The sequence below is a fragment of the Fistularia commersonii genome, chromosome 7 (genome assembly GCF_037954325.1).
Source record: "Fistularia commersonii isolate RoL2024-O1a breed Wild chromosome 7, RoL_Fcom_v1.0, whole genome shotgun sequence".
Taxonomy (NCBI): Eukaryota; Metazoa; Chordata; class Actinopteri; order Syngnathiformes; family Fistulariidae; genus Fistularia; species Fistularia commersonii.
In genome coordinates, this window is record NC_141290.1 from 19,923,740 (window position 1) to 19,937,986 (window position 14,247).

General features: G+C 39.9%; 1 protein-coding gene across 1 annotated transcript; it reads right to left on the reverse strand.

Annotated features, from left to right (window-relative positions):
• Nucleotides 1–1,861: 1,861 nt before the first annotated feature.
• On the reverse strand, nucleotides 1,862–13,028 carry aldh4a1 (aldehyde dehydrogenase 4 family, member A1). The gene is made up of 15 exons (XM_086150251.1): nucleotides 12,775–13,028; nucleotides 9,794–9,887; nucleotides 9,624–9,716; nucleotides 9,481–9,528; nucleotides 8,632–8,787; nucleotides 6,365–6,514; nucleotides 6,208–6,282; nucleotides 5,618–5,805; nucleotides 5,430–5,503; nucleotides 4,753–4,949; nucleotides 4,627–4,671; nucleotides 4,392–4,544; nucleotides 3,674–3,795; nucleotides 3,486–3,604; nucleotides 1,862–3,217 (listed from the first exon to the last, which is right to left on the reverse strand). The coding sequence occupies exons 1-15, from the start codon at nucleotides 12,813–12,815 to the stop codon at nucleotides 3,105–3,107; spliced, it is 1,668 nt and encodes a 555-aa protein (XP_086006377.1). The 5' UTR covers nucleotides 12,816–13,028; the 3' UTR covers nucleotides 1,862–3,104.
• Between the last annotated feature and the right edge of the window lie 1,219 nt (nucleotides 13,029–14,247).

Here is a 14,247-nt window from a genome sequence, read left to right on the forward strand (position 1 = left end):
AAATATTTAATTGAAGTGTATTTTATTTGTATAAGTTCCTTTTTTAATTCTGGTTCGAAGATGGGATATTATTGTGATCTTGAAATATTGAAATAAAATTATCATTATTATTATTATTATTAGAATTATTATTTTTCGAGACTCAAAATAAACATCATACTTGCGGAAGCCGGTATACCTGCCAGCCGTTATAGTCACGATTTGCAGATGCTGTGCAAAGAAGTTCAGGAGCAGAAGTGTCATTAACCAGGTAAAATAAATATTCATCAAGATATTTTCCAAATATTTATTCTTGATTGTTTACCAAGAATATCAAGGACACTACACACTTGGGAGTCCACCATCCGGCAATTTTTTTTTTTTAACTTGTTTTTCTAGATTTTTTTTGTTGCCCCTGTGCTATGTACTCCTTTTTTAACCGTTGAGATATTTTTTATGAAAACCAACATGTTAATGACTTGCTGTAACTAAAAATCATTGATTTATTTAAAAAAAACAAAAAAAACAAAAACGCAACCTTCAAATGGCTGAAAAACCAACAAAGAAGTTTACAGCTGAAGGGACAATGACTGATCAAGAATGGGAAAACTTCAGTGATTGAGCAATCATTTACTTTAAGGACTGTTATTACGCCTCGATTCATTAAGCAATGCTTTTATTTTGAATATTGTTCTGTATTTGCTTCCATGTTGTCCTGTATTTGCTTCTGGTTGTGACCTGAAAATGCGAATGTTGTGGAAGAAGTAACATCCAGGATGTAATAATGATGATGACACAACCATGTAATATTGCAAGCGAATAAATATGGCAGAGGTGTGCGTGATGGGAGCATTGTAGTTATTTCTCACACGCAAGAAGATTGCGCGCACTGCCCGACAAACCATCCATTGTCAGAGCTGGAATTCTCAGGCATTTAACAATACAGGCTTTACGTAGACGTGGGAAACAGCAGCATCTCGTAGCCACAATCTTGAAATAATGAGGATGCTATTTCCGATCAGACATGAACTGACTGTTAATTAGATATTTCCTTAGGGCAACATATGAAGAAGGAAAAATATCAGGTTTTTAAAGCCTTGTAATATTTATTTTTATTTAAAAGTTATTAGTTAATTGATAAAAAAAGCATCCTGGATACCTGTGAATGGAAAAAGCATGCACATTATTGGATCAGGGCTCCACATTAATGGGTCAAAGGGGAAGTGCATTAACCTCACAACCTGCCGGGATGTATTGAAATCAAATGTGGCACAATTTTAGTCACATTTATCAACATTTCCAACACAGTGGATTTGAGGAATCTCTTAAGAACAATTTCAATAGTTAAGTGTTCTCATGAAACTTGTTTTTTTTTAGTGATAAACAGTTGTGAACAACCTATTATGACCATGGATTGTAAGTTACAGCAGATGTACTTCACTTATGTTTTGGGGACTTGTGCATAGACTCCTGAAAATAACTAAAAATTGAAAAATGATAATATTTATAACAAAAGGGAAAAAAAAATAAAAATTAAATGTGCAAAATCAGTAGTTTTCTCACTTCCTGAATAATTACCTTCAAATTAGCAAGATTTCTGTTCTAATGATAAAAAAATTAAAAAAATTGTAAAACCATAATAGAAAAAAAGTCACTATTTAAATACACTAAATTGAAAGTAAACATATTAGTCGGTGAATTTGCATCACTAAATTAAATGTTTACAGGTAACAGATGGAAATGCAAGCTAAAGGATAATATATACTAAAAATGAGTGAAAAATATAATTAACAATGCACAGAAGGCAGAAATAAAGATACTAGTTCTGGTGGGACAGACAATTTAGGCTATATGGTTAAATCAGCTGCGAGACAAACAATATTGATAATTTAATATTTATTTTCAAAAATTAAACTATAAATTTGAAAAGACACTAAGGCAGGCACATTCTGAGGACGCAAGACTTAAACATATAATAGAGCACAAAACAATAAAAAGGACAAAACACCAAGAACATTAGTCTGATTGTTGTAGGATGAGCTTTTTCTCATTTTGTTTTACTCAGATACTGGGACGGTTTCTTCTGATCTTCTAAATGTAGAAGACAAGTTGCGGATGGACAGAGGCTTTGCTTTACGTAAGATAAAAAAAATATCTCAAAGGTTTACCTATTAAAGAAAAAAAAAATTTAGGTCAGTTTTCACAATCATTATCAATATTGGATCTGTCAAAGACCTGGTTATTTCTAGCTAGGTTCCTGGCTGGATATCAAAAAAATCACATTTATTTGGTTGAATGTGATTTGACTGCCCAGATGTTGATGATTTAGATCCTGACAGCAGCTGACGTTGACAGTCTATTGTTTTGAAATGGCTGACAAACCTGTATCTTCCAAACAGAAATATCAACATTAACAGAACACGATGAAACATCTTATACTTTGTGGTTTGAGTCCAATGTTGGCTTCTACTCTAACCTTGAAATTTTCAACAAAACTGTAACAGTTGTCCTTCATCTGTCATTTAAGTAAAATAGTTGACAATAAACGGAGTCCTACGTAACATTTAACTGACATTCGTGAACAGACCGTAGTTACAGACTGTAGATTAAAGAAACTTGATTGAGAATCATTCATTTTAACTGATCATGCATGTATTTTTGTTGATCTTAACCTGCTTGATGGCTCCAGACATCCATTATTGACTTGGGCTCTGACGGAAAGCCACTTAAATTTGGACTGAGAAAAATGCAGCAATTGATAAGATGTAACCCCTCCTTTTGAAAACGTTGACCTAAAATGACCTGGCTCCGGCTGCAATTAGGCACGAAACTTATGAATCAACTGAGCTGCTTTACAGGATTATTTTTGTTCACACACTTTAGACTTTTAGAATAAGTTGAATGAGTAAATTATTAGGCAGGGGATTACTTTCCTGTAGACTGAGAGAACATTGATTGGACCAATCAAAAGACAAGTTTAATAAGAAAGTAGGAGGAAGAGGTGAGGCATGATGAACTGATGGATGGACGGAAGAAAGTCTTTAAGCAGATTCAGTACACGCATAGTCTTTCCACACTGATTTAGTTGTCAATGTACCAGTGATAGGCTGAGGGCAGGGCTTGTCTTAGCCCATGTAAGGGTACTTCCACTCTGTGAGCGGAATGTGTGTCTGTTTAACAACCTGTGGTGACGTCCACCTCAGGACATAGTGAGGACCCCCTGGCTTGTCGTTAGTGCCTGCAGACAGGAAGCAGAAATTAAATGTGACCACTCAGGCAGTCATCACACCATGATCAATAAAAACTAAATTACGCTGCATAAAATTAACTCAGTTAAAATCATGTTTACTGCATATTAAGGCCCTTTGACAAAAAAGTTTACAAAATCATTTCTGACGTGTTTAGGTCAAGTTTTTTAAAACCCTTACATCTAAACATCGATAAAATGCATAATCTTATCTAAATTAATCCAATCAAATGCGACTTCAGAATAAGGAGGGTCCAACCTGATGCCCTAGCGCCCCCAAATGGCTGCTGGGCCACAATGGACCCGGTGGATTTGTCGTTGACATAGTAGTTTCCTGCTGCGTTTCTCAGAACTCTGGCTGCTTCTTCAATGACGCTCCTGAACAAAACACACATCAATAAAGCAGCAGGGCAATTTCAAGCTGCAATGATGGACAAGAAATCTTACTGGTCCTGAGCGAAGACAGCGCCAGTCAGAGCATACGGAGATGTTTCATCTATCAGCTGCAGAACCTCCCGATAGTTATTTTCTGGATAGACGTAAACGGACAGCACTGGGCCGAAGATTTCCTGTATGCATGGGAATAAGGGTATACACACACACACACACCACACGCACACACACACACACACACATACATACACACACACACACACACACACACACACAGTGTGGGATAAGGAATATAAAAAACCTCAGCACATCAGCAACATGATAAGACATTATCATATTATAATTACACATCAGACTTCATAGTGCCATTTTATTGACACCCCCTCCTTGAGCTGCCACTATTTTGTGGTGGAGCGGTTTGCGTGTCCCAGTGATCCTAGGAGCTATATTGTTGGGGGGCTTCATGCCCCTGAAAGGGTCACCCAAGGCAAACAGGTCCCGAGGGACCAGACAAAGTGTGGTTCAGAAGACCATCATGAAGAATAACATCATTGGTCCCAGTTTTCCCCTGCGTGGATGCGGCTCACTGGGGACCCCCGAAGCAAGGCCCAGGGGCGGGACCCTGTGACCAGCACCAGGTGGCCAGTCCTGCACAAATGGGGGTTGAATCGGCACACCCTGGAAGGATGACATGGGTCCTTCTTCCCCTGGGCTCACCACCCATAGAAAGGGCCAAGGGTGAGGTCAGGTCCAGTGGTGAGCCAGCTCTCACCTCTTGCATGATGGCGTCCTTTGGGTCTGTGGTCTCCACAATGGTCGGCTCCACAAAGTAGCCTTTGCTGTTGTCACAGTTTCCCCCGGCAACAATTTTCAGGTTGGGTGAGGACTTGGCGTAATCCAGCCACTTTTTAATACGACTATAGGACTGAAGGACAGAATTGACAGGCAGTGTGATTTCATCTGATGGAAGCCAAGTCGAGCGCCCGTTTGAGGGGGAGAGGCTTCACCTTGTCATCAATGACTGCAGAGAAGAAGGTGCTGAAATCGACAGGCTGTGGAGAAGGAACAAAGGGTGGACATAGTGAAAAACCTACCATGAGACTGTTGAGTAAAAGAAGAGCGTGTGTACTCACATCTCCCACGTGCAAATCCTGGAGGATGTCCTGGAGCTGCTGCTTGATCTGTGGCCACAAGGTGTCAGGGACATACATCCTGGAACACGCTGAGCACTTCTGGCCTCCGTATTCAAACGCTGAGCGGATGGTCCCAGTCACCACACTCCTCACGTCGGCTGTCCGGTGGACGAAGTGGAAGTTTTTCCCGCCACACTCTGGACAAAAGAAACCATCAGAAATGAGCTCCCAGACTAAAATAATCTTGCTAACTGAGACCTTTCAATTTATAACTTTAACAGTTTGTTTTGATCAAAGTTTTTAGTCCTCTTTTGGCAAAGTATTTTCTCAGGGGCTTTTCTTCAGTGTTTTGTAGTGAAAAAAAAAGAGAAATGATTGTGAAGGAAAAACAATGTTGACACAGATTTGTAATAAAACAAAATATTCTCAACTCAAAAAGTATTTTGACAACCAACCATAAGCCAGTCGCAAAAAAAAAAATCTAGAAAATTAAGTTGATTAATTCAAGAGATTAGCAATAAAAAAACAAAACAAAACAGACATTCACTTGGTAACAAAAAAAACCTTGACAAGATGGATGAAATTTCGGAGAGAAAAAAAAAAACAAAGAAAAATTGGCCAACAATAATGTCTGTCCCCTGTGGAACAGCATTGCTCTAGAAATGGGTGTATCTCACCTCCTGCCACCCGTGGAAAGTTCCTGTAAATGTCCAGGTTCTGAGCCACCTGCTTCCAGAGGCGCTTAAATGTCCTGGTTGGAGGAAAATGGGGCTTGTGAGGACAAAAGATTGGGAGAGTAACATTTCCTTGAGAATCACTGTTTCAATTAAAAAAACAAAAAAGGAAAAATGCTGCAGGGATTTACGGGACGCTGCCGGTGAAGTTTATTCCTGCCAGGTGTTCTGATGAGGTGATGGAGTCCCCGAACACAGGGCCGTCAGCTGGGAGGAACTGGATGATGTTTGGGGGGAGGCCACACTCCCTCAGGATGCGGTAGACGGCATAGCTGGCAGACATGGCGGTGTCACTGGGTTTCCAAAGAACCACATTTCCCTAGGGGGAGGTTATAGTTTGGCCAAGTTTAGCAGCCTGCAGTTTGGTATTTTTTGTAAATTTGAAACTCAATTATAACAATGTCACTGGTAACTACAGCATACTAGTTTGAGGTTGTTGGGACTTAATCATGACGCCACCTCAGTGAAACACATGTGATGCTGTGGAAGGCTGGTGATTGGGTTGGCTGGGGCAAAACAAACACTTTGACTCAGTCCAAACAATATACGGCAGAAACCACTGTCCTTATATGAGGATTTTTTTCAAAAGACTACACTTTATTGAAATACCAAAAAAGAATCTTTTCCAATTACTCAGATTCTTCTGAGCCCAAACAGCAAGGGGATCAAAGCTGGGAACTATGGAAGTTAAACCCTAAAGAGGAAGAACACAAACGCTCACCATGAGAGCTGGGGTTCCGGCAAGGTTCCCTCCGATTGCAGTGAAATTAAAAGGGGCCACGGCAGCTATGAAGCCCTGAAATAAAAAATGAAAAGACTGCTTGCAGACTCAACCTTTCAGAATGGGACAAATTTGACAGTGCCAGTTTGACTCCAACCTCCAGGCCTCGGTAAAGCGCTGTGTTTGTGCTTCCGTCAGCATCAAGTGGCTGCTGGTGCTGCAGGTCGACGGCGTGTTTGGCATTGAATCTGAAGAAATCGATCAGTTCTGCCGCAGCATCTATCTCTGCCTGGATCACTGTTTTACCCTGAAAAACAGGGGCACATTTTAAGATAAAAAAAGATGATTTAATATTGCATTAATGGCCAACAAAATTTCATTTGATAGCAGTCCTGTTCACAGCAGTCTAAGTGTCCTTATAAAGTACAAAGTATACTGTATTTTCATGACTATAAGGCACACATAAAAGTCTTGGATTTTCTTCAAAATGTGCGCCGCGCCCTATAGTGCAGTGCGCCCTGTGTGTGTTGTTGTTGTTGTAAGGTGGACGTAGTAGAGAACACCATGAGAATGTTAAAGGGGGAAGTGTGGGCGTTGATTGTATATAAAAGAACGGTTATGTGCATTTTAACAACCCCGAAAACATCGCCGACAAACACATCCAGCCCAGACACATCACTAACATGGATGAGGTGCCGCTCACTTTCGACTTCCCGGTGAGTCACACTGTGGAGAAGAAGGGGACCAGGGTGGTAGCGATATGCACAATAATTGGGTACAAAGAGTCTTCTTGAAGACCACAGTTTCACTGAGAGTGGAAGGCAGCGCCGGGCGAGTTACGCCACAATTTGCTAATGGATTGTGGATGATTGGGCTAACGTGTCTGCTGGCACTGTTGTTCGAGCTTTCACAAAAGCCGGCATCATTTCCAAGGAGCCGCACGGCACGGAAAGTGACTCTGACAGTGAAGAAAGTGAACCTGGCATGTTTGATGGAGATTTAGCACAGCTGTTGGAATCAGAAACAGAGGATGAGGACTTCGATGGGTTTGATTGATGACGATTACCGGTATAAAAATGTGAATACCAAACTCAGTTTTGCTCCCACTCTAATTTTAAATATACACACTTGTATGATTGTGTGTGTTGTTGTTGTAAGGCAGACGTAGTAGAGGACACCTTGAGAACGGTAAAGGGGGAAGTGTGGCCGTGGATTGTATATAAGACCCTATAATCCCTATAATCAGGTGCGCCTTTTGTATGTGTTAAATACAGTAATGGCACACATAACTGAGACTGCGCCTTATGGTCGTGAAAATACAGTAAGTGAAAATAAACTAAGAATTGAACTGAATAGCAGCATTAAAGTGGCAGGATGGCCCTGAAATGTGCATAAAAGTAAAGTGTAGTGTTTGTGGGTCCAGCTCAGGCTTCCACCACACCTCTGGGGAAGAGGCTGTTTCTAAGTCTCTCTGTCCATGCCCTCATGACCCTGTGTATGCCTAGGGTCCTGGGTGTGTGTTGTCAGAACTGATTTTTGCAGCTGCTCCTCAGCTGGTCAGAGTGGATTTAGTCCAGGGATGGGAGAGGGGCAGGATATCTCTTACATGATCTTGGTGATAAGCTGAAGATCTTTTTCTTTTTCTTTTCTTTTTTTCTCCTTTGAGGTGTAGCTGGAGAAGCACATACTGCTTCCATAGCTAAGGAAACTTTCAATGGTGCACTGGTAGAAGTTGGTGAGGAGTTTATGCGGGACCCCAGTTTTTAAGAAGAGTCTATGCTTGGTCTTCTACACCAGCTTTCTGGTATTCATTCCCCAGATCTTGACCTCTAGGAGATGAACACCAAGATACTTGGAACTCCCGATCAGTTACACATCTCCCTGTTGATCACCAGACAAGTATGTGGAGTGTTCTTGTTTCCTTCAGTCAATGAGAAGATGCTTGGTCTTGTTGGTGCTGAGGAGCAAATGATTCCGCTAGCACCAGGGTGTGAGGGTCTGGGCCTCCTTTCTGTCGGTTTCCCATCACTGTTGGTTATCGGTCCCACAGCTGTGTCAACAGCAAATCGTTTATATGTGAGTTGTGTTATGAATGGGGGTGCAGTTGTGTATGAAAAGGGAGTAAAGGGGTAGACTGTGAACACAGCCTTGGGGGCTTACGTGAAAAGATACAACCTACAGCTATTAACTTTTCCTAACACACACACACTTTAGTGATATTACTGAACAAATGGCCCATTGGCTCAGATACCCTCAGGAAAAAGTGTTGATATTTTGTAAATACCCTTTAATTTTTGACCACATTAGATAAGATAAAAGGAACAAGAAATTGGAATGTTATTTTCTCTGTTAATACTGAATGAGTTTCTCTGCTAACATGTTGTCATCCTGGTTCAATGTTAGCTTAACGTTAGCAGGCCCCACCTGTCCGACCATGGTCTTTGCAAGAACTTCAGCCCTCTTGGGGCCACTGATGACATCTGCTGCCTTGAAGAGAACCTGGGCTCGTTCCTCCACCGGCTTCAGGTCCCACTCCTTCCTTGCTGCCACTGACGCAGCGATGGCTTTGTTTATCAGTTCCTGGAGCACAAGACCAGGTTAGCAGTCACCTTCTATGTCATAGGATCTATGGCATCATATTGTAAAATACAGCACAGGTTTTGGGAGGTAAAGTAAGGAAATTATACATTCAAAACTATATGACCAAATATGTGGAAATCCGGCAGAGAAGTTCACCGGAAAATTTGGATCTAGAGGCGTCTTTGAAAAATGAGCGTTAATGAGTTTCATTACAGATTTTTCTTGTCCCTTTAAAAATAACCCCATAGATACAATGAATAAACTGAAAAGAAAACCTTAATAAAATATACAAATGACCAAGAAATTTGTAGTAGTTGTAGTACTTTAAACATGAGCAATAGTAGTAGTTGTGGTATTTTTCTTTCTTTCTTTTTTTTTTTTAACTTTATCACAACAAAAATTCAAATCTTATCAGCAGTAATAGCAGTAGCTATACTATTATTCATTCTCATGACTGAAAACAATTTGAAATAAAATTTCAATTTCAACCAATACCTTTTAATTCACTTTTTAATTTTACTGATAAAAGTACAAATAGTGTTTATGATTTCATTATGAATCAACCGAAGAGCTACTTTATTTTTACTTCTACTTCATTCATAATGAGTTATTTGAAAAATGATCTCAATTGAGGGGGTCCTTTATTCTGGACATCAGATCAGAAAGCATTTTCTTTTTGGGCGAGGAACTCACCTTATTGGCATAGCAGAACTTCGCCACTTTATGTGAGTGATTGAAGGGCTGAGAAGAAACAAAGTTTAAGTGTTCCCAAACATAATTGCCTAGAAACCTATTACAATAAAATACCAATCATGTAAAAAAAAAAAAATACTCACAGAGAGCTGGTATCTGACATCGCTCGTCCAAATGTCTTCGTCTCCAACCACACAGGGGATCTCCTCTGTCTGACCCTTCACCTGCTCCAATGCCTGAAGTGCAGAGACACACACATCTGTCGTATTGTTTTGCAAAGACAAAACCATTGAGTGCAAAGGGATTCATTTACCTGCAGCAGCTCTTTCCTCTCAGTGCTACCATCTTTGAAACCAAGGATGGGTTCATTCTTCACCTCTACCCCGGAGCATGCTGACGTTCTCAGTCTGAAACATAGACCAAGAAAAATACCTCGAATTCATTATGTGGTAGATATTTTTTTTTTGTGTTGGGAAATTTGTACCTTTATGGTTAAGGACATTTAACATAAATTAAAAATGAAAAAAAAAAAAAAAACATTTAAAATTGACAAATATGTTGTATTATGATTTTCAAACACTGTGATGTTTCGAAAAAAAATCAGCTAAGATATAGCTTTAGAAAATTTCAGCTATGTAAAAATAGCTGAAATTAATTTCTAGTTGTATTCCTCAGCAAAATTAGGACAGGTTAAATTACATGGAGACTTTTGCACTGCATAAAAAAAAAAAGAAATGCTATTTTCATTTAAAATTCTGATGATAAGTAAATAAAATTTGTTGTAGTTTAATACCTTCTGTATTTTTAGCAAAATACCATACTGTTCTATTTATTAAGTTGACTTTTTGAGATAGTTGTTTTTGCCAATTGAGCATTTTTTTGCAGGCTGTTTTTTATTATTAATATAACCATTATCGTGACTGATGTAATTTCAAACCCACAAGTCAATGAGTGTATCAGATCAATGTTTGAAACCATCAAGCCAGGGTTTGACCTGGATTAAACAGGCATCTCTGTGGCAATGTGAGGCTGATACATTGAAGCTGGAGGCACTTTAAACAACATACTCACACCTGCAGATCTATCTGCACCCTGCAACTCATCCAGAGAGGTCAACGGCCCACACCAGGCTCTGACAACTCCCATCCAAGATTCAGGCTAGGTGAAGTAACTGATTTCTTTTGATTCCCAACAATCTACACATTAAGCTTCAAAATAATGCCACTCAGGTGAGCTGCCTGAATTCAGGTCTTTGTTACGAAACAACAAAGTCAATATAACTGAACCCAAGCAACCCAGACCAAACCCCACCCCAAATCCAATGGAATCTTTTAAAACCCTCGAAGCCCTCAGAGAAGAGGTGAAATGCCTTCAAGGAAGTCCATTTGCCATTATAGGATTTGCCAATTAGTTGGACTTTTCCCCCTCTTTCCCCCCACTTGTTCCAGCATCACTCATTTATCATTAACATCTCGTCTGAGCTCAGAAGGTCAGCAGCTGCTCGGTGAAACCAGACACAACTCTGACTGAGGTTGTCTGACACCAACCCCTGTAGCTGGTATTCCAAGGAAAAATTATTGCACTGCATTCTCTGAATTCTCTTCCCTGTATTCCTGCGAAGCCAGAAGGAGATCCGGCGCAGGACCAGGATGTTCCAATAAGGAATACTTCAGTTGAGGATACACAGTCTAATGAAGAGGTGGCCAAAGCGGATACAGCTGGAATATAATTAATAAATATGTTGAGAATATTACTCAAAAATCACCATATTTGGCTGTCATCAAACAGCACCTTGTCAGAGAACTATTGAAAGGGGTTTTTTTTTTTCAAAAGATAAGGTCCTTCTTTAGTTATTTAGTAAGGTAATTTGTATTTTGAAAAGGTCCTTTTTGACTGTTTTTTCATTTTGAAGAAGGGTATTTTGAAAAGAATATACATATTTTTTTGTAATTTAGCTGCCTTTCTTTTGGCTTGGGGTGGGGGTTACCACAACCATTTGAGGGACTTCATTGTCATTTCAAATGAATTGCTGCTGCGAGGTGTCCTAGAATTACATTGCACCTTCAGGTATAAAAAAACAGGGGATTTATAACTTGTTAGCAAACACACCATCTCCTAAAGCATCTTGTTTCTAGGATGCAACATTTTTTTTCCTGCTAAAACACAGAAATCACATTGCTTATGTTTATTTTACACCTGAAAGTATAATCTTTGAACAAACATTTTCCACATCAGTTTATTACCTATCTGACATATTAAGGTGATGGGTTCACATTGCATTGACAATGGTATTACCAGGAAATGATTGTGACACTGAAATGCGACATTTCATGGGAATTTGACACATATTTCCTTTTTTAATGCAATTTTGTTTTCTATTTTTTTTTATGTAAACAATCCCCACTTCCTGGTGCATATTATCTGTGTGACAGGTTTGGTAAAAGAAGATATTCTGCTCTTCAATAACAGCCTCGTGGTTAGGGGTTGTTGCCAAGATGGCAATTTTGGATAAAAAGTGGAAACCATGGAGTGTCTGTTGTTCTACTGTCACATGTTGAGTTGAAGCAGTTTGAGGAGTCAGGAGACTAATGACCCTCCCTGCTCTGCAGCATTAATAAATGGACCCTCGACATTTGATTCTAAGCTTAAGATAAAATTTCTATGAACTTTTCCTCAGACTCAGCGTTTTGGCTTTGACCGACCCACCCACCCATATCAGTCCAGATAAGGCCTAACATTCAGATTGTTGGGAGTTTACTAATTAACATCCTGATAATTATTAATCACCATTGTTTTTCCCCTGCATAATTAAGTTATTTCTTTTTCAAGTACAAGACGGGTTTTTTTCAAGTCTCTGAAAAATGTTACGGACAAATTAAAACTTTTTAACAACTTCAACAGAAAAAGCGCACCACATAAACGTGAGAACACATTGACATGAGTCATACACTACAGTGACAGACGATGTTGACCGCCAGTGATTGGTATCATGTTGAAGGATACGGTAAATCAAACGTCAGTGCCGGGGCCTAAACTTTAACATTTGAGAAACACTGTTTACTTTCTTGAAGACCACCTGTAAATTTGTTTGTGCGTCTTATCCTGTAAGAAACGAGCTTAGAATTGTTACGTAACATGCAGTACCACTTTTGACGAGGCGTCTTTCCGGTGAAACGGCTGTGGCACACAGAAGACGTTAAAGAGGCTAGGCTAGGCATTGGCTAGGTGACTCCAAGTAGAAGTCAGCGGGAGATGAGACAGGAGTCTCGCGTAAGCCCTTGTGAGTGAACCTACCCCCTCCAGGATCGGCGTAACACCGTTCTGACGTGCAACATGGCTTCAACGACGGCTCCAACAGCGACAGTAGCAGAGAAGGAAGCGCCCTATAACCTTGCAGATAGATAGACCGACCGACCAACTCACTATCTGACCCGTCTGGTTATTTTGCCGTTCACCTACGAGTCACCACATTCGATGAGTGACTGACCGCCACACGCCGCCTGCTTGGGGTGGCAACTGTCGTTAAGCCACTGAAGAAAGGACACTGCGCTTTTACTGTAATCATTGTGGTAACCGCGGAATCAAGGTCATGGAAGATACATAAATACGTTTAATTTTCTTCTTCTACTTCGTCTCCTGTCAGCTGTTCCCTTCCGGAATCGCTACTGTGAATTCTGATCCTGTGCCCAGCATTCTCTTCTCTCACAGCAATACAAATACATTTCTAAATTTATCCCAACTACGCAGGAAAAGCAAGAAATTACTAGAAAGATTTTTATTCGTTTCAACAATCTATTAACATGAATTACACTTAAAGATAGCTTTTTTTCTGTTCGTTTAGCTTTTTAACAAAACTTTATCTTTAGATTTTCAGTATCTTTGACAAATCGCATTGAGACGAATTTATTAATAATTTCGGGAAATTTTAATTTAAACATTCTCGCTGCAAAGATAACGTATCAGCATGTAATTGGACGTTCAAGAACATACGCATACGTTTCTTTCAGGTCCTGTCTCCCTCATTATCGCACTTACGCTCATATGAGCGCAACGGTATTTAAACCAGCGTCTTCTCCTCAAATCTACCGGCGTGTTTCACTTTTCCGCTAATATCTGTCCCCCCCTTGAGGACAAATGAAAGATTCTAAGGGTGGGAACGCAGCTAGCCAATCAGCGACCAGAAACCCCGGTTCAGCCAATCACGCTCCATATGTGAAGGTGGGCGCCGCGGGATGGACGTTTACTGATCACGAGGAAAGTAAACATTATGTTTGACCTTCCCTTGTGCAGATTTGACTTCAGTTTGCGCCAAAGCGATATTTAATCCAGCTAGTTTGGTGTTAAGACGAATCTATTTTTCGTTTCATCGCATTAAGGAAAATGTTGTGCAGTATAAATGTCTTTTCTTGTTACTTTCAATTCTTGAAGTACAATCAGCGTTGTACTGGGCAAACGCCAAGTTTTCACTTTTTGTTCAAGTTAATTATTTACATTACAATTTTGAAATAAAAGCACTATCTGGCAGTCGAAACGTGTGTTATGCTTGATGTCAGCAAGTACAAAAATGTGGTCATGAACTTTCAAAAAGTCCACAAAATATAATGTATTGTAGCGTTTTAGTCAGGGAAATAAGTTTAATAAGCAATAGCTGTTGTTGGCCACAGCCACGCCACACAAGCCTGCAATACAACTAACCGTTTCCGCTTGATCAGGCAAAAAAAACAAACAAACAAAAAAAAAAAAACAACAGAATTCCTTGCACCCCAA

Coding starts and splice junctions, on each gene's coding strand:
- aldh4a1 (XM_086150251.1), bottom strand. CDS start 12,815: ATGTTGCACGTCAGAACGGTGTTACGCCGATCCTGGAGGGG. Junction 9,529..9,623: donor ATGTCAGATACCAGCTCTCT/GTGAGTATTTTT, acceptor GTTTCTTCTCAG/CCCTTCAATCACTCACATAA. Junction 8,788..9,480: donor AGTTCTGCTATGCCAATAAG/GTGAGTTCCTCG, acceptor CTTGTGCTCCAG/GAACTGATAAACAAAGCCAT.